Below are 18,854 nucleotides of genomic sequence, written 5' to 3' on the forward strand. Positions count from 1 at the left end.
ATCTGAGACTCCTTGGATGTCCCCTTAATCATCCTCTCTAGCCGTCAAGGTACACAGGACACAGAGGCACAAGACCATGCCACAGTAGGAAAACTTTATTAATCCAAAATGATCATTGGTTACCCTAACCTGTCCCTCACACCTCCCTGTTTACTGCATACAACTCAGCCACCTCTGGAGCTGAGGGGCAGATCTCCACAGCAATGCCCACCCTCTGAGAGCCTACCACAACAAGATAGGATGCACTCAGGAGGGACTTCACACCTGCTGAGGAAGGAGGATCAAGGTTCCTTCCAGGCACTCAGCCCTGAGATTTTTCCCTCCTGTCATCACACTCTGTCTTTCAGAAAGAACTTGCCCCAGTAGCGCCCCTTCTGCGTTAGATCGTAGGGACTCAGCACCTTGCGGATCCCCAGCATGTTGGAGGTGATGATACGCTCAAATGTCCATGGGTTCTGATTTTTGTGTCTTCTCTCCTCTTCTGCCTGGCGCATCTCCTCCAGGGACTGGCGGCTGACTGCCTTGGCTGGGAACGGCAGCTTCTTGGCCACCTGTGTGAGGAAGTGCTCCACCTCCCCGAACTCACAGTGCCCACCCACTTCCAAAATGAGGCGGCCACATTTCACTGCTGTCACATAGTGGTTGATGGCACCTTTGCCCCCACCCATGCGCTGGCCTAGGCTCTTGCGGGTGATGGGCTTGTAAGGGGCTGGAATGCGCCACACAGCGAACATTATCTTGGGATCCAGGTGACGATTGATGGTTAGGCGCATCATTTCGAAGTGACCCCAATGAAGGTAACCACCACCCAATGCCTGCAAGGAGAGAGAGAGCACAAGCACAGGAGTTATGACTCAAATACAGGTGAAGGGGCTTCTTCTGCCACCCATTTACAGTTCCCTCTCATACCACTTCCATACTCTCTCTCGGCCTCATTTAGCTTATGTCTTCATCCTGGATGGAGTAAGCCCTAATGATCTCAGCTGCTTTGGGTGAAAAGGTCAGCTCCTAGGGTTTTGTTTTCCTTGCTCTGGCTGAATCAGCCCAAAGGTGACCCCAATTTGTATCTCCCCTCCTCTCCCACTCACCAAAATGCCATACTGTCCTTGGGTGAACTCAGTGGCCTCAGTGGATGGGCCACGGATGTCACGTAGGTTTTTGAATTCCCGCCTCACTTTAGGTACACTTGGAACTTTGTCCATGAACTTCAGTTTGGGTCTGTCAGGGATGGAGATGTCTGGAAGGATGAACAAAAGAGATGTCAGCATGCCTCACAAGCACCCTCACTTTTTCACTGGGGCAGCTGGTCTGGTGGGCACAGCTCTGTAGCTACAGGGTGCAAATATGGAACAGTCAGTAGGGAAACATCAGTCAGTTTTCCTCACTGAGCTGCTGAAAGTGTGGCCAGGGACCTAAGCCTATGTATCTCACAACTAGGTATGTTAAATTAAGCAAGGGGAGACATTGGCTCTACTGTAGGCTGAGAACACTGATTTCTCTAAGGAAAGGCAAGAAGGCAGCCTGGGTTAGTCCCCTGCTTAAGAAACTACTTTTTAACACTAGTAATAATACTGCCAATTCTCTCAGTCACTAATGCTTCCTTTTAGGGCAGATGATTGAGAATGATAGGGGCCTCCTGCTATTTATCCCCAACTATTTGCATTCCACCTCCTTGAAGCTGAAGGGATGAATGAGACATCCTGAAATGGCAAAGGCCTGTCCTCTCATACCAAACCCTGATGGTGGTTATGGATTACTGTTCCTCCACCTCAAAGCCCTCATCTAAGCAGTCCCACAAAGCTCTATTCCTCGCCTCCATTTTATCTAATGTCTACATGATGGCGGAGGGAGAGGCTGGTGAGCCAATACAGACCTAAGCATATGGCTACACTATAGCGGCAGCACAGCTATAGTGCTGCAGTTGTGCTTCCATAGCACAGTAATGTAGACATTTCCTACATCGACAGAAGGGTTTTTCTGTTGACGTAGATAGTCCACCCCTCCAAGAGACGATAGCTAGGTTGAGGTGATAATGCACTGGAAGGTTCATGGGTTGTAGTTGTTGCATCTTCTCTCCTCTTCTGCATCTACAGTGGGGTTAGGTTGACCTAACTGTGTGGAAATTTCTCGTAACCGTTAAATGATGTAGCTAGGTCAACCTAATTTTTACGTGTAGACAGGCCTAAGTACCATCTTTAGTGCTTCTTTACATCAAACATAACCAGCAGAGCTTCTCTCCTATTTCAATAAAGCCAAAATCAGCACTTGGATGAAGAGCAACTGGCAAAAATTACTACTACTCAGTCTTGCCTGGAGTCAAGAGAGAAATACAAATATGTGGGAGGCATTTAGACAACAGGGTGGGGAGAGGCAGAGGACTTGTTAGCTCAAAGCCCCTAGATTCTGTCTACTATTCACACTGGTCCAAAACCCAAGTGCATTAGCCTTTAGAAAATGGTGCATTACCCCTCTCCCTAGGTGTTTACAAAAGAAATAGGACAACCTAGAGCAGGGGTCAGCAACCTACGGCACGTGCAAAAGGTGGCACCTGAGCCGATTTTTCATGGCACGTGGGGTGGGCTGAGCTGCTCATCCTGCTGCCGCTCTGGGGTTCCTGCTGCTGGCCCAGGGGAAGGAACTCCAGGCTGGCAGTGTGCTGAGAACCCAGCTGGCAAAGGGTTGGTGGTGGAAACCGCAGAGCAGCAGCGGGCTGAGCTGCTCAGCCCGCCTCGGCTCTGGGGATTCCACCACTGGGTCCTGCTGCCAGTCCCACTCAGCCCAGCTGCTGGCTTGGGGGAAAGGACCCCAGCTGGCAGGAGCTGGTGGTGGAAACTCCAGAGCAGTGGTGGGCTGAGCTGCTCAGCCCACTGCAGCTCTGGGGTTCCTGCTGCTGGCCCCTTGCCAGCTGGGGTCCCACCCAGCAACCACTGCTGGCCTGGGGGAAGGAACCCCAGGCTGGCAGCGGGCTGAGACCCCAGCTGGTAGGCACCAGTGGTGGAAACCCAGGAGCTCTGGTGGTCAGCCCTCCACTACTCTGGGGTTCTGGCTGCTGGCCCTTTGCCAGCAGAGGTCCCCTCAGCCCCACTCACCTTGCTTCCAGTTGGAGTTCCAGCGCAGGCCCCCTGCCAGACAGGGTCCAGGCTTCTGGCCCTGCTCAGCCCTACCAGCCATCAGCTCCACTCATCTCAGCTGTGGGTCAGGGGTTCCAGCCACTGACCTTCTGACAGCTGGTTATCAACTTCTGAGTTATAAGCCTGTGTGCTGCTTAAAGTATCTAAATAGGTGCCACCAGACATTGGAAAACTCAGCAAGGAAAAGCAAGGGCAAGGATCACACGAAACTAATAAGATCTGAATTTTAATTTTAAATAAAGCTTCTGAAACATTTTGAAAACCTTGTTTACTTTACATATAACAGTAGTTTGGTTATATATTATAGATGTATAGAGACCTTCTAAAAAACATTCAAATGTGTTACCGGCACTCGAAGCCTTAAATTAGAGTGTATACATGAAGACTCAGCAAACCACTGCTGAAAGGTTGCCGACCCCTGACCTAGAGCAAATGGTGTGTTCTCCTGACAAAGGAGATATGCAACTAGGTATATTTAAAAAAAAAAAAAGAATTGATACAGTCCTCCCTGATAGCAAAGATTACAAAATGCTTCCTCCACCCTCAAAAGCGAGATTAATAACATGCCTCCGAACTAACCCATGCTCCCCCAAGAGATGGTGACAATGCGCTTAGTCAATACCCACCACACAGCAAAAATTAGTAATATGCTTTCTGTAATGCTCTCCCCTCACCTACCACTCCAGCCCCCCACAGGGACTCAACATCTTCCCCCAACACTTTTCCAAGGAAGGTGACAAATGTGTCCAACATTACAAGACACCCGCTGCCCTTCTGTGTTGGCATTTCTCCATACCCAGCACTCACTGGTATAATCCTGGGGAAGCACATAGCTCTTCAGGCCAGCACTGAGGACTCTGGCAGAAAAAGGATCTGGAAAATAAAAGAGAGGAGATGTAGAGAGACCTTGCACAGGTCCTTGGCCCTTAATAAAACACTAGCAGGAGACACAGAGCCAAGACCATCACCAACTATAACCTGCTATCACTGAAACATGACTTAGATCCCCAGCACAGAATGAAACTCTAATACGCTGCATTAACAGTGCGCTGTTCATAGAGGAACTCAAAGCGCTTCTCAGAGGTCAGGTGGCACGACCCCCAATTTACAGATGGAGAAAGGGAGGCAAGGCAGACTGGGATAGAATCTCCACTCTAACCTGCTGGTCCCCTCTCCCAGAACTGGAATGGAACCCAGGAGTCCAGGCTCCCAGCTCACCCACCTCCCGCTCTAACCCCTAGATCCCACTCACCCTGCTGGGATAGAACCCAGGGGTCTGGGCTCCCAGCCCATGCCCCTCCCACTCTAACCACTAGGCCTCCCCACACTGGGATAGAACCCAGGAGTCCACGCTCCCAACTCATCCCCCTCCAGCTGTAACCACTAGACCCTCGCGCTGGGATAGAACCCAGGAGTCCCAGGCCCCCCATGAAAGGTGCCTTCCAGGGGAATAGGTGTTGGCGTGACTCAGGCCAAGCCTGGAAGGTGGGTGTCGAGGGACACTAGGCCAAGGCTAGCCCCTCATTGGGCGGGCAACACCCCGGCTCACAGGGGCAGGAAAGGGCGCTCGCCCTTCAAAGCCGCCCCCGCATAAGGTCGGTTGGCGACCGTCTGACCTCCGGGGACCTTTGGCAGCGCGCGGAGAGGACGCGCGAGTCGCCTCCACATGGTCGCGCGCCGCTCCGGACAGTGGGGGTGTCCTCGCGCCGGGATGCCCCCGAAACGAGGCTGCCTCAGGACCTGCACTGAGAAGCATCTAAGGGAGAAAGCGGAAGGGGAGGGGGAAATGGCGCCAGGGCGCTGCCATCTTTGGAGTGTTCCTTAATCCGTCCGGGAGGAACCACTTCCGGCAATCATGAAGGCGTGTGGCACTGGCTGAAACAAGAGTCAGGAGATTTGGTTCCGGGACTAGTGGTTTCCAGCCTGCAAGACCGGCGGAAGCGAAGCGGTCGGGAGCGGATCAGGTCCCCAGGGGCGCCTTTGTCTCCCCTTCTCCCCATCAACCTCGTCCTAGAAAGCACGGGCTAGGGAGTGGTCCCCCATGAGTCTTTGCAGCCACAAAGGGGGGTGGGGTGCTGTAGGCATTGGTGGGGCCGCTGAGCGTGGGTTCAGGCCCTGGTGAAAATTTTTTTTAGGCTCCCCAGTAAGGGCGAACTGGCTAAACAAGGCCGGGGAAGCTGGGCCCTGGTAATTTGTACTGGTCCCCCCCACCCCCATCGTCCCTGGCAGGACTCCTGGGTTCCATCCCAGCTCAGGGAAGGGACGGGGTCTAGTTATGGTGACCACGTGTCCCATTTTGTATGGGACAGTCCCTTTTTTAAGTCCTGTCTCAGCCGTCACAACTTTTTGGCAAAATGGTGCATTTGTCCTGTTTGCTCTTCCCAAATGGTCATCAGTTGACAAGAGCAAACCGGACAAATGCAGTTTTTCCAAAAATGTGAGGTGCAATGGTGTGTGGGCGGCAGAGGTATGTGGGGAGGGGGGCAGTGGCCATGCCAGTCCCACTCCGGAGAGCAGCTTGGGCCGGTCCTGTGTACAGGAGGGCGGCCTCAGTCTGGCCTCATGTGCTGGGGGGGAGGGGCTTGGGTGACCCCGTGGGGCAGGAGACAGGGAGGGCTTAGGTTGGCCTCACACAAGGCTGGCCCCATGGGGTGTCCCATTTTCCCTTTGGGAATATATGGTCACTCTAGTGGTTAGAGCAGGGGGGTTGGGAGCCAGGACTCCTGGGTTCTATGCACCTTTCCCCTCATGCTGTGGGAGTCCTTCACCCACATTATACTCCCAGCCCTGCTGGACACTGAGGCTCTCCCATATTATCCCCCTAGCCTATAACCCGCAGTGGGGACTAGTACCCAGGGTGAGCCATCCAGATTGGCCTGATCGGGGGATGGGGCAGGAAATCTTTTAGCATCTGGGTACTCAGCCCCCTTCCCTTTCATTATGGCAAGGTGAGAGGGGAGCCCTGCAACTCCTTCCTGCTCTAATGTGGGGTCACATGCAGCATCACCAACCCTGCATTGGCCCTCCCCAAATCTCCATGAAAATATATATATATATAGAGAGAGAGAGAGTGTTCATTTTCTTTGCCTTCTGGGTTCTGAGCCTCTAGGGAGCTCTCAGGTCATGTTTCTCAGCTTTTCATTCAAAACGCTGTCTGCTGCCTGCCCAGTGGGAGACCACCTCCAGCTGAGTGTCCTCAGCCATCCAATATCCAGCTGCCAACCTTGGTGTGAGTCACACCATTTGATGTATTGGATGGTGCCATTCCAATGCAGGGAACTGGAAATGGAGGAGATGGGAGTCACGATTCTCTCCCCAACTCTGGGAGGGGAGTGCAGGTCGAATGGGTTAGAAACACAAATTATTGCAAGACTTGCAATTTAATCACAAGAGTTGGCAATGCCCCGCATGGTATATGTTACAGGGTGTATCAACTCCGCACTGGCCCATCTAGGGTTAACCACACTCTGTGGGCTGAAGAAGCCAGGCCCCCTCGCCCTTGCCAGGCATGCTTGGACTGGAGACAAGGTATAAAAGGCACCAGCTCTGCTCAGTTTGGGCTGACCGAGGAGGAGAGCGGATGTGTGTTTCAGGCTGCAGGAGTCCTAGGCTGCAGAGGCCAACCACGCTGAGGCCCCTGCAGACACCCAGCCAACCACTGAAGATGATGGAGAAATGTTGGTTGACACCAGGAGACTAACTACACTGAAAGTGAAGGTAGGAAGCGATCCAGGAGATTGGAATGGATGCAGAGAGTGACCGAGCCTAAACACAGGAGAATTGGTTTCTCAGGCCCCTGGGTCTGGACTCAATGGAGTAAGATGGGCCTAGGTCTCCCACACTGCATGTACCACTGGGGCAGTCACCACCCAAGGAACACACTTTACTGCTCAAGGGCAGCCATATAAACTCTGGCCACTGGGCTGCGCTGCCCTGAAGACAGGGACAGCATAGAAAAGGTTGAGACCCACTGCTTGATGGTATCCTGTTCTTTTTCTAAAGGGATCATCCCATCTTGGGGCCACTTTAGAATGTTAGCATTCTCCTTGAAAGCCAGACACTTTATTGATACCCTGTTGTTATCCTGAAGGGTATGACCCCATCTCAGGGCCTGTTAAAAGGGAAGATCTTTATCAATCCCCTAGTGTTGATTAGGAAACAATGTCCTGTTCTAGGGACCTCTTTAGATTAGGAGAAAATTTAATGGTGTCCCTGTGAGAGCTGGGAGGGAGTGGCCTATTCTGGAGCATCTTTAGACAAACTTGAGGGGGAAAATGTTTTTTCAGGAGCTGTACCTTGGGGATCACTTGGTCAAATGCCCCTACATTTGGAACACTAACTCTTTTAAGCGCCTTGTGAGGCACACCAACTTTCAAGGAAATCCAAATAGCCATGTGGATTTTAGAAGCACTCGGAAGAGTCAAGCTTTAAACAGAAAGCTGGTCTCAATCTTAACTAACGCAGACTTGGCGTCCAGCTATAATCTGGGTTTGAGCTGATCTGGGCCCTCTTTAGAAGCAGAAATCATATCTGTCCCTAGAGCTTGCTGGTAGAGACTATCCCAAACTGGGGAGCCCTTCAGAAGCTGAGCGCTTTGTTGAGAGCCCAGTGTCACACCCCAGGTTGAAATAAACACTTAGCGATCCATGAGAACCAGAGAACTCTTTTTATTTGCCCTTGACAGCCCTGTGATGAGCTGTGCATGTATCTCCGCAGCCTAGAGAGGTCTTGCCCAGCTTGTGATCTTGAAGGGCAACAGAAGAGGCCTCTCCTGCTCTTGATTGCATCCCCTTCCTCCCTCAGGCCACCTGCGTGCTCAGTACGTGCTGAAGACGGCCTTGATATGCTCGTTGTTACTTGGTATGTAACTGTCGACACCTGGAAGAAATGGGACAGGATGATAAGGAAGGAGAGGTGCTGCTCAGATTGAATCCCTCTCGCTCTTGCTGTTGCCTCCCTCCTATGAAACGTCCTGCTTGGATGGAACTGATGCAACTCTGAGGACAAGCACGTTCCCCTGCCAGGTGGTTGCCAACAACCGTCTCGCCTGCTCCCTTCCCCCCCAGACCCCACACCTTGCTCCAGGGGCTCTGTGCCATTGAAGAACTGCCAGTAGGTCTTGTCGTTGGAGTTGGCAGCACGGCTGTTGATGGAGACCACCATGAGGCCCCAGGAAGTCTGCTTTGTTTCGAAACTGCAAGGGGAATGAAGGCAAGAGTCAGGAGGGAGCCAGGGCAATGTGGGGAGGATACAGCTGTTGGCTGCAGGGAAGGAGAGGGATGTAGATGTGATGGATCAGGAGAGAGACAGCGGCAAACAGGGAAACTGATGCACCAGTAGGGAGAGAGTGATCAAAAGGGAGGACCAACCTGTAGCCACATGAGGCCTGCCTCACTCACCTGAAGTCCTGTGGATTGTCCTGCTGAGCCGCTTGCAGGACAGAGAGCAGCACAGAGCCTTTGGGTATGCTCACGCGGATGGTGTAGGTGAAGTGTTGCCCTCTAAGCTGGTTGATGATGGTGTATTCCACCATAACTGAGCAGAGAGAGGATATAGGAGCATCTGGTCACCCTAGTGGTTAGAGCTCTTGTTGTGGTCCTGGGCCAGCCAGAGGGTGTGAGGGAGACCTAGTCCAGCAGTCTTATACCAGCCAAGGAAACCCCCAAGACTGGGATTATTCTCCAGTGGAGCAGAGGCCAGGATCAGGGCCAGTCAGCTCGGACCTCTACCAAGGTAAAGCAACAGATGAGAGATCTTGGGACCCTAGGGTCATTGTTGCATTGCTCCAAGGGGCTGGGGAAGTGACTGGTGGGTGAAGGGGCTACGGAGTGATCCTTACCCATATCTGATGAGCAGCTGAGTCTGATCACATTCAGGTAGGTTTTGCCCACGAGGGAAGGGAGGATCTGGGCAGCGGCCATGGGGTTGTCGAAGGCTCCCTGGGAGATCTCGGTGAGCACCTTGGCTAGTGTCTGTGAGCAGCTCCAGTCCCCGGAGGGATAGGACACTGAAGTGACATTGAGCGCCTGTCAAAGGAGGAGGGAGAGGCCTCTAACAGAGCAGGGCATGGTGGGAGAAGAGTAGGGGCTGTGTCCCTGTGTACTCAGCCCTACTGCTCGCCATCCCATGGCCGTTTGGTTGCTGCCCAGCCAGGCTGGAACCACGACTCAGTTATGACACAGCCAGACCATGGCTCAAGGTGTTTTGGGGGCTCTGTACCAGGCCAGTGCTCTCAGCAGGGAGGGGTTGGGGATTTGGTACCTGAAGAGCCAAGCCGATGCTGTATATATTGGCGGTGTTGGTCTCCACGGCCCTGAGGATCAGCTGTCGGAGCTTGTCCAGTGCCTCGTGGATGAGCTCCAGGATCCTGGTCTGCTCAGCCTTTGCCAGCCCATTGTGCACGCAAGTCAGTGCCAGAGTTGCCATGGATCCAGTGTCTGCAGATCATCCCCCGCCCCATCGTCACCATGACCATTGAGGGTGGAAGGAGACAGCAAGGGTGGTTAGGGCAGACCATTCTCTGGAGCACAGCTCCATGCAGCTGGCAGGGAGGGGCAGCGAGGAGGACAGCAGGGTAATGGGGGCAGGCAGGAGGAAATAATGGGGAGGCTCAGCAGCAGGTATGTTAGGGGTGAGGTCAATGAGCAGAGCAGGGGGCCTGATGGGAAGTAAGCCTCAGTGGCTTGGTCTCAGTGCTGGGAGGGTCTGACATTCTTAACTGCAGCTCTTACCCACAGAGAAGTCCGTGGCCAGTGCCTCCTTGGCCAGGCTTAGAGCTGCCTCCTCGACATCTGCCGTTTCCAGGCACAGAGCCAGGGTGTCCAGGCTGAGCTGGTAGAACGTTGTCTTGGGCGTGCCATGGTCACCTGGAAAGCACCAGAGCAGGAGTGACTGAACACTGGGCCACTGAGACACACCGGGCCTCTCCTCCCTTAAAGGTTGTGTCTGTAGGTCAGGAAGGGAAGTGCACCCCTTGTCCTGGTCCTCGTCTGTGCTGTACCCACCGTGGACACAAAAGGTGACTTTCGAGATGCTAAGCTCTCAGGAGAGCACTTTCCACAGTGCCCCACTCAACTGGGTAAAGAAAAAGAGCAAAGATCCCAGTGATCCCTCAGTCGAGATGGTGGCGCAGTGCTGACCTGGGCAACTGCTGCCTCCAGGGAGATTTGCAGAGGACATTCCTCCTGGACAGAAAGATCCCAGGCACACTTGGGCAAGACCCCAAAGGTGCAAGGAGACCTGGAGTCCAGTCCTCAAGTCTCTTCCCTGATTAGAATACTAATAGCTAACTCTTGTATAGTGCTTTTCATTCATAGATCACAAAGCTCTTTACAAAGAAGGTCAGGATCATTATCCTCATTGCACATATGGGATAACTGAGGTACAAAATGGTGCGGGGACTTGCTCAAGGTCTGCCAGCAGGCCAGTGGCAGACCTGGGAGCAGAATCCAGTCCTGCTGAGACCCCGTCCAATTCTTATGCCATTGAAGCCCTGCTCCCCCTCTTACTCAAGTAGGTCAACTCGTCCTTGGTTTTCAACGTCAAGACTTCGACCAAGCTGATGTTGGCTGTGACGTGCTTGGGATCCTCGCAGGATGAGAGGAGGGCAAGGATATAGAGGGCCACCTCTCCAGAGGTCATTTCTGCAGTACAAAGAGTGGGAGCAGAGGAGAGAGAGAGAGAAAGTGTAACCAACTCACCAAGGGGTCCTTGGCACAACACAGATCATGTCTTTCCTGTTTCCTTGGGTTAAAGCTATAACAGATTGCATGTCTGAAACACCAGGAGGAGTGAGGGTGTCAGTGCACGGGATGGGGGCAGCCAGCACAGCGTGTGTTGGTATTAAAGCTAAGTGGGCTTGTGATGGGGCTTTGTTAGGACAGGCAACATTTGAGGGACACTTGCGTGCTACACAAGGGTGATGGTGACTTACTGCTCTTCCTCTGCAGTCGGTATGGCCTCCAGGACCTTGGTAGAGAGCTAGCAGGTGCTGTCTATCAGATGGGCTATAAAACTGAGGTCCTGAGCACTCCTGTGTAATTTAGATCCTGTATTGCTCTTCTTGACAGCAAGGCTGTTAAGCCTGGAGTCTTGCCTGAATTCCAGCTCCAAAAACATCCTTCTTCCTGAAATTCCACCTTAGGTTTATTGTTATTTCTACTAGGATAGCATCTAAGCGCCCTGGCTGAGATCTGGGCCCTGTTGTGCTAGGCGCTGCACATCCCTGCAGTAGGAGAGAGTTCCTGCCCCAAAGAACCTCCCATTGAAATCAACAAGAATTTTTGTTCTCTGTCTGTACAGCACCTTGCACAATCAGATCCTGTTCCATGATTGGGTCTCCTAAGTGTTATCATAATACACCTAATAAATAATAATTGTCCCCATTTTACTGATAGGGAACTGAGGCCCAGAGAACTGCATGAGTTGCCCAAGGGTGTAAGTGGCAGAGTTCGGAATAAAACCCAGTTTTCTTCATGTCCCAGGCCATCTGCTATCCTGTTTCCATTGAACACAGGATTTGTCTCCATTTCCTGTGCTAAACCATTGTGTAGTGTTGCTGGGAGAGATTATAAAATGTTGTTCCCACAAGGTGGCTGGATGAAAGGATCTCAGACTGGGATGAAAACAGCTATAGAAATACATAGCAGGAGGAGCAACTACTGCTATAGTTACTCTTTCTATTCTAGCTCCACTCCCCTTCCTCTGGTTTTCAGTGGCTCATAAGTTCAGCTTCCGTTGAGCTGAAACACTGTTTTATTTGAGAAATTGTCTGAGATCCTGTAATTAGAACCTTTATGCTAGAAATGCAGCCACACAAGGGGGCAGAATTAAGACTAGATATGAAATTATAATTGTGACAGCTGACCTGTCAGTGTGTAACCTGGAATGTAATGTAACTGTCCTCTTCACTGATTGCGTGTGTGTTGGTGGAGAGGGCCAGGGTGTTAACATGGAATATTATTCCAGTCCCCTCCAAACTCAGCAAAATGTGTCTGGAAGGAATATTCTTTGCTATTGCCACTAGGGGTCAGCATTTACATCATTCCTTACAATAGCTGCTGGGGAAACCTGGTCACTAGATCCTTCCAGATCTGTGATCATACAAAATCAGGATGGCAGAAGGGATGGCCTGGTTGAGCAGCAGAAGAAAGGACCAGCTGGGCAGCAGCAAATGATCCAGGGGTTGTCATGGATCACAAATTGAATGTGAACCAACAGTGCAATGCTATTGCGAAAAAGGCAAATGTCATTCTGGGGTGTGTTGTATGCAAGACAGGGACGGTAGTTTTCCTGCTCTACTCAGCACTGGTGAAGCGTCAGCTGGAGTCTTGTATCCAGTTCTGGGTACCACACTTTAAGAAAATTGGAGACAAATAGGAGAGAGTGAAGCAACACAAATAAGAGGTATAGAAAACCTGACCTATGAGGAAAGGTTAAACATCTGGGTATGTTTAGTCTAGAGAAGAGAAAGCTGAGGGGGAACCTGATAACAGTCTTCAAATATAAAGAAGACAGGGATCAGTTGTTCCCCATATCCATCAAGGGCAGGACAAGAAGGAATTGGCTTAGTTTGCAGCAGGGGAGATTTAGGTTAGTTATTAGGAAAAAGCTTTCTAACTCCAAAGCTAGTTAAGCCCTGGAACAGGTTGCTTAGAGAGGCTGTGGAATCCCTGTCACCGGAGGGTTTTAAGAACAAGTTGGACAAACCTGTCAGGGATGGTCTAGGTTTACGTGGTCCTGCCACAGCACAAGGGACTAGACTAGAGGACCTCCCAAGGTTCCTTCCAGGCCTATATCTCTGTGATTCTATGACTGAAGGATATACCACTTCCTCTTCTAAGGGCAGGATATATGGAGAAGGGATTTGGGGCATGCACAGAAGACCTGAGTCTAATGCCCTTCAAAGTCTATGGAAATCTCCTGTTGACTTCAGTGGGTTTTTGATCTAGCACACAGAATAATCTCTGATTTCTGGCATCCTACCCGCTGTGCCTTCCTTGATGACCCTGTCTTTTATCTGCTGCACCAGTAGCGTTTCCTTCATGCTATCTTGTGTGCCGGCCAGGTTCAAAGCGATCAGGATGCTGGGGTTCAGTGGGCTTTGCAGGGTGACAGAACTCTCCATCTCACTTTGGAGTTTGGTGACCAGGTACTGCTGGTTGGCAGGGACAACTGGAGATGGAGAGAAGCAGACATTCATTCAGGAGGGCATGTGCCCTAGGAGGCCACCTTGGCAGCCCCAGGTTATGAATTAAGGAACCTCCCCTACCCACCATGGATTCACTTTCTTGGCTCTGACTGATGCTGGGAACCAACACCCGTTGTGCCACCTCTGCTTATTTCCTTAACTGTGCTCAGGGGCCACCCAAGAGATATTGAACCAGCCCAGCTCCTGCACCCTGCTGGCTGCTGGCCCTTTCTGTCATGGCGCTGGTCTCTCCTAGGGAATGGCTGGTACTCACCGCACTCATCAATGGTGCTGGTCGCTGCGCAGAGCACACACAGAACAGCCAGGGCCCAGGGGAACATTCTGCCTTTTCTTCTGGGCAATGGTTCCTGCTGAGCATTGGCAGCCTTCTGCGTCATCCTTTATATGCACTCTCCAGCACAGCCCCAGCCCTCTCCCTATCTCTTCCCTGCCCTATCTCTGATACCATTCATCATATTTACTTATCTCACTTTCTACAGCACAGACTCTCAAGAATTTCGCAAGGTGATTCCGGAGAACAAATACCAGAGTTGGCTGGTGATGGTGGGGTCAGGTACACAGCTAGTGGAAGGACGCACCAAGGACCATGTGAGCACCATTGTTTACCCCATTCTTTGGAGAGCAGCCAACCCAGCAACCAGAGGTGCCTTCTGATTAGCTAACCAACATGTGGGGTGAGTAGGACAGGGCAGGGGGTGGCTAGCAGAGAATGTGTCTGAGATCAAGAGGAGTCAGCCAAGATGTAGTCTCTCCCCATTAAGCCTACTGTTGTGCACTGGTATTTGGCCAGAGTGAATTCCCCTCTGAATCTCACTGAGAGCCAAAGCTCAACACCCAGCTCTTATCTAGCACCTTTCATCCATAGATCTCAAAGCACTTTACAAAAGAAATCAGTATCATTACCTGTACAGCAGGCAAAGGGCAATCCCTTTGCTGGCCCATAGAGAGAAGCTGAGATATGTGGGGCAACAGATCTCCTCTACTGGGGGCATCTTCTCCAATCCTTTGCTGTCTGAAGACAGATCCCCAGTTCTATACTGGGCTTGAGGCAGGGATCACCATGGGAGATTCTCTGGCCTGTGTTATACAGGAGGTCAGACACGGGTGATCTAATGGTTCCTTTGGGCCTTATAATCTATTGTATTCTACTATATTCAGGTTCTTCCTCCTCCCTTCCCTCCAGAAATAGGCCTCCAACAACTAAAACTCAAAATATCCCTTGATAGGTACACTAGAGAGAGTAAAATCACATTAGAGAGGTGATAAGCAAGGGCTCTTTTGATTGCTGTTCAGCCTGGGACTTCACCGAGTGACGTTCAGATACCGATTTGACATTGGTTGTGCCTTAGCACGTAACAGAACAGACCCTGAGATGATTGTCATCACTCAAATCCAGGAAACTTTTTTAGCTTGCAAGGCAAGAGCTTGAGGATTCAGAGTTTCCCCCTCAGAGATCAATGGTGAGCAAGGTGGAAGGATGCCAATGTCCCAAAGAAACACTCTATCAATGCCCCAAGTGAAGAACCCAGTGGTTTTTCACTCCCATGGAAAATACACTTTCAATCGCAGCCACACATCACATGGCAGATGCACCAATCTTCTCCGTAAAGGGGAACCGAGGCATAGTCTTATTTGTGCCTGGGGAAAGGGACTTCAGACTATGGAATACCTCGTGAATCATTTGGGACATTGATGCTATCCCAGTGGGCTCTCTGCAAATCACTGTGCCTCACCTGAAGCAATCAAATGGATTGCGAACCTAGGCTTGGACATCTGACACGGCTGGTTTTAAGCCATATCGAAGAAGAAGCAAAGGCTTATGCTCCAGGGCAAGCTAAGTCTAAATCCTGTGCCTATCCCATTTTCCTTTTGATTTCTGGAGCAGCAGATCAGCAATTTTGTGGCAGTATCGGGTAAACCTAATAAATGGCATCTTTTGCTGAGCTGAGTATGGGAATGAGTGGTCCAATCTGTGCAGCTGTTCCTTATTTTGCTGTTGTAATGCACCCCGCCGCTGGGGGCTGTAACAGAGTGTCTTGCCCCATGGAGTGCAGATCCTGGGACTAAGCCAACTCTAATTACAGGATGAGGCCTGCCTGAGTGGCATCAGGAATTCCTTATAAAAGGCTACAGATGGCTGACCCAAGCTGGGGGAACCATTCAGAAAATAGAGGCCTGAGAAGTTGTAGCTGGCAAGAAGGAGAAGGAAACGGAAACTGCTGCAGGGAGCAAGATTAGCTCTTGCAGAGACCTTGACAGTGCAGATCTGGGAAAGAGGGCTGAGAACACCCCAGCGAAATAGAGACAGATGTTGAACTGAGGTTGGGGCCTGGAGGGCCAGTGTATGTGTGAAGAGTGAATAAATTGGACAGGTGGGGAATGTTTTAATTTCCTTTGGATGCTCTTGAGTTTGGTTAAGGAACCCTGTAAAGGAGACAGCAGGGATGGAGTGCTACAAGGTGACCTCTGGCTATGAGGGGGAGCTTAGGTAGCAGCCAACCCTGTTACATGGGGAGGGACTATGATCCACCAACCTCCTCCAGATGCTCAGAGGTGTCCCAAGTGTACCCCAGATTCAGCAGCAAGTGCAGTGGGCAGGTCAGCTGCTAGGCTCTGCAGACTGTCCTTCCAATTCCCACTTGCACACTGCTGGATGGAGAAGGCTATGAGAGCTGATGGGAAGGAGGCAAATCACCCTCTGGAATGGCTCAGGGAGTTTCTCTAGGAGAGCAATGCAGCAGTTCCTAACAGGCCCCTTGGCACAGCCCTTGGTGCAGGCGTAACCGTTTCCACAATTAAGCAGAGATCTGTAGCTCCCACTGGCCAGAGTTCTGTTCCAGCATGAGTGGCATCACTGACTCCTAGCCATTGTCTCCGATCTCCTGCCTGCAGGCTGCTTCCAAGGTCTCCTGCTGCACCTGGCCCCTCTCCAGCCAATACACTTCCCAACTGAGCTCTCTGCTTCTCATCCAGCCTCCAGGTCCCAGGCCATTGCCAGATGCCCCTGAACAAGCTCCCAGCATGCTGACCTGCACCTTTCTGAGTTGCTCCTGGGGCAGCTGGGAAGCTGCTGCTCAACAAACTCCTGCCAAGACAAAGCTCAACTGATTTTATGCTGCCCTCAGGCTTTTTGCATTGACAATCATGCCAGCCTCTCAGGAGTCGTCCGGTGGAGAAGCTGGAAGGATTGGCAGCTGGGGAGGGTGCATTAGGGAACATGGGAGAGCTGGAAGACAGGATGGGGTTTTGGCATGCAGGAGGTGGCTGAAATTGTGGTCAATAAAGCCAAGATGTGGCCAAGTCCAGGTGTGGCTATGTGTTCCCCTCGTCCTGGGCAGAGGGAAAGGGAGCTGACTGGGGACTGAATTCCTGATTGTCTCTACATTAGAATGTTCCTATCCTTTATTCCCAAGTGGTAGCACTTATTAGAAACAGCTAGTGCGGCCCAGGTGCCAGCACTGGCACTGCTATGGCATCTCACCCCTGCTCACAGCACAGGGAGACAACATGATGGAGAAACCACCAGCAGCTGCTTCACCCAAGCACCCTGTCAGAGCTAGGCCAAGGCCCAGCTCAGCGGCATGAGTGCGTAGGAGAATAATGTGTCTGGTTACCAGGGGAAAGGTGGGCTGAAATAATTGCTGGCTGTAGCAGGCTGACGGGAGCCGTGAAATAGTTAACCTGGCTGCTGTTTCAGCAGTAAGCATGAGGTTTCAGCCTGAACGCCCTGTTTCTCTAAACGGGGATGACTGGCATGTCTCCCGGAGCAGTTGCTCCAGGCTGGAAGCTGGCCTGGCTGGAGAACAGTTCTTATGCAGCCATGAGGATGAGCTTTTTAAGGGAAAAAGCTGCAGGGAGCTAAGGAGCTAAATCCCTTTAGTGCCCCTGAACACCCTCACCCGCTTAACCATGCATTTCTTGGGTGCTGATCACTGCAGTGTCTGGATCCCAAAGGGCTGCTGCTGCAGCACATTCCCCAAGGCAGTGAGGATTCCCCCCCACCCTTCAGCTCCCATCCTCCCCATGTTGTGCTTAAAGTGTAGGTAGTGTCCTAGTTTTACTACTTGTGGCCCTGTATCAAAGGGCAGCTGAGTGGGGGAGGGGGAGATGTAGACAAAGGGGTGCTGGGCCAAACCCGAGTGATGCTGAAACCCTGCACACCAGGTTGCACTGCTGCTTGGTTTGGGTGCCCTGTGAAATGGGGCACCCAGTGCAGCCTTCCCACCCACTCCTGCATGCTGGGTGGATGTGGGAAATACTCTTCTTCAGCCAGGACAGGGGGGTTGGGGCATTGACATGGGACAGTCCCGCTAATCCTCGGACAGTCTGCCACTGTGGCTCAATGTGTAACTGGCACTAAATTGGAGAGGGCAGCAAATGCACACTTGGGGGTCAGGGACTGTGACCTGGAGAGATCAGAGCAGGGGGGTTTCAGGGACTTTTTGTCCTGTGTATGTACAGCGCCCAGCACCACTGGGACCTGGATAAATCAATAATAACTAGAAGCCGGTTCATTCCCTTTAGAGCTGATAGGAGAAAGGCAAGTATGGGCGCGCACACACACACAAAATCAGAAAAAAACCACCACCTCCCATTTGAATGTTTGGGGTTTTTTTTGATGTTTCAAAACAATTTTGTTTTGTAAGGCTGGAGGTGGGTGGAACTAAAAAAGGGAAGGAAAGAAGGGTTTATTTTCCTTACAAAATGATATTAAAAATGGATTTTTTTGGTCCACACGAACATTTTTGTTGGGAATGAAAAGCCATTTTTCATTGGAAAACACTTTTCCACTAGAAAGTTTTCACGGGCTCTAACTCCCATCACTCTCCCTAGCCCTCTTCCTGTTTTTTTTCTTTTTCTAACTTCGTAGGCAGTAATCTCCGAGTGGGTTGTGATGGCAGAAGTGGAGTGCTGGAGGGACACATGCCTATGGGAAGAACCATCTCCAAAGACATGGCCACAGAGTGGAGCCTCCTTTAACCATGGCCCATGATCCAGGCCTCTGACATCTCTGGGTTCTGCTATGGAGACTCAGTGGATATCACAGTCTGGGGTTTACTGAGTGTCATAAGCAGATTGTTAAGGGTTAATGTCTCTTGTACCTGTAAAGGGTTACAAGCAGGGAACTGGACACCTGACCAGAAGACCAATCAGAAGACAAGATACTTTTAAATTTGGGGCGGAGGGAAACTTTTGTGTGTGTTCTTTGTGTGTTGTGTGTTCTTCTCTCGGAGGGTCTGAGAGAGAGCAGACATTACTACAGGCTCTCTAAGTTTCTTTTCATATAGTAAGTAAAAACAGGCGGTTTAGGTTTTTGATTGTTTTTACTCTATTTGCAATTGTGGATCTGGCTAGTTAACTTTTATATGTGTAGTTGCTGGGAATATTCTGATTTGTATTGGTATTGCGGGGAAAGTCTCTTTCTGGTGTCTGTAAGCTATAGGATCCTGTAAGATTTACATCTTGAAGTTACAGAGATAATTCTTTACTTTTTCCTTCCTTTTATTAAAAGA

The 18,854-nt window shown here is 51.1% G+C and overlaps 2 protein-coding genes across 5 annotated transcripts; both read right to left on the reverse strand.

The window, feature by feature from the left end:
• Positions 1 to 80: 80 nt before the first annotated feature.
• MRPL16 (mitochondrial ribosomal protein L16) lies at positions 81 to 4,930 on the reverse strand. 3 transcript variants are annotated; one of them, XM_050956423.1, is made up of 4 exons: positions 4,748 to 4,930; positions 3,939 to 4,004; positions 1,089 to 1,237; positions 81 to 815 (listed from the first exon to the last, which is right to left on the reverse strand). In XM_050956423.1, the coding sequence occupies exons 1-4, from the start codon at positions 4,797 to 4,799 to the stop codon at positions 330 to 332; spliced, it is 753 nt and encodes a 250-aa protein (XP_050812380.1). In that variant the 5' UTR covers positions 4,800 to 4,930; the 3' UTR covers positions 81 to 329. The 3 variants fall into 3 exon arrangements, with proteins under 3 accessions (XP_050812380.1, XP_050812379.1, XP_050812381.1); XM_050956422.1 differs by lacking the exon at positions 4,748 to 4,930 and adding an exon at positions 4,110 to 4,741; XM_050956424.1 differs by lacking the exons at positions 3,939 to 4,004; positions 4,748 to 4,930 and adding an exon at positions 3,090 to 3,932.
• A 2,863-nt stretch (positions 4,931 to 7,793) lies between these two features.
• Positions 7,794 to 13,684, reverse strand: CBLIF (cobalamin binding intrinsic factor). 2 transcript variants are annotated; one of them, XM_050956332.1, is made up of 9 exons: positions 13,595 to 13,684; positions 13,116 to 13,304; positions 10,640 to 10,774; positions 9,863 to 9,997; positions 9,393 to 9,568; positions 8,971 to 9,157; positions 8,531 to 8,666; positions 8,207 to 8,325; positions 7,794 to 8,009 (listed from the first exon to the last, which is right to left on the reverse strand). In XM_050956332.1, exons 1-9 carry the CDS (start codon positions 13,659 to 13,661, stop codon positions 7,948 to 7,950), a joined length of 1,206 nt encoding a protein of 401 aa, XP_050812289.1. In that variant the 5' UTR covers positions 13,662 to 13,684; the 3' UTR covers positions 7,794 to 7,947. The 2 variants fall into 2 exon arrangements, with proteins under 2 accessions (XP_050812289.1, XP_050812290.1); XM_050956333.1 differs by lacking the exon at positions 13,116 to 13,304.
• Between the last annotated feature and the right edge of the window lie 5,170 nt (positions 13,685 to 18,854).

The sequence above is a fragment of the Gopherus flavomarginatus genome, chromosome 5 (assembly GCF_025201925.1).
Source record: "Gopherus flavomarginatus isolate rGopFla2 chromosome 5, rGopFla2.mat.asm, whole genome shotgun sequence".
Taxonomy (NCBI): Eukaryota; Metazoa; Chordata; order Testudines; family Testudinidae; genus Gopherus; species Gopherus flavomarginatus.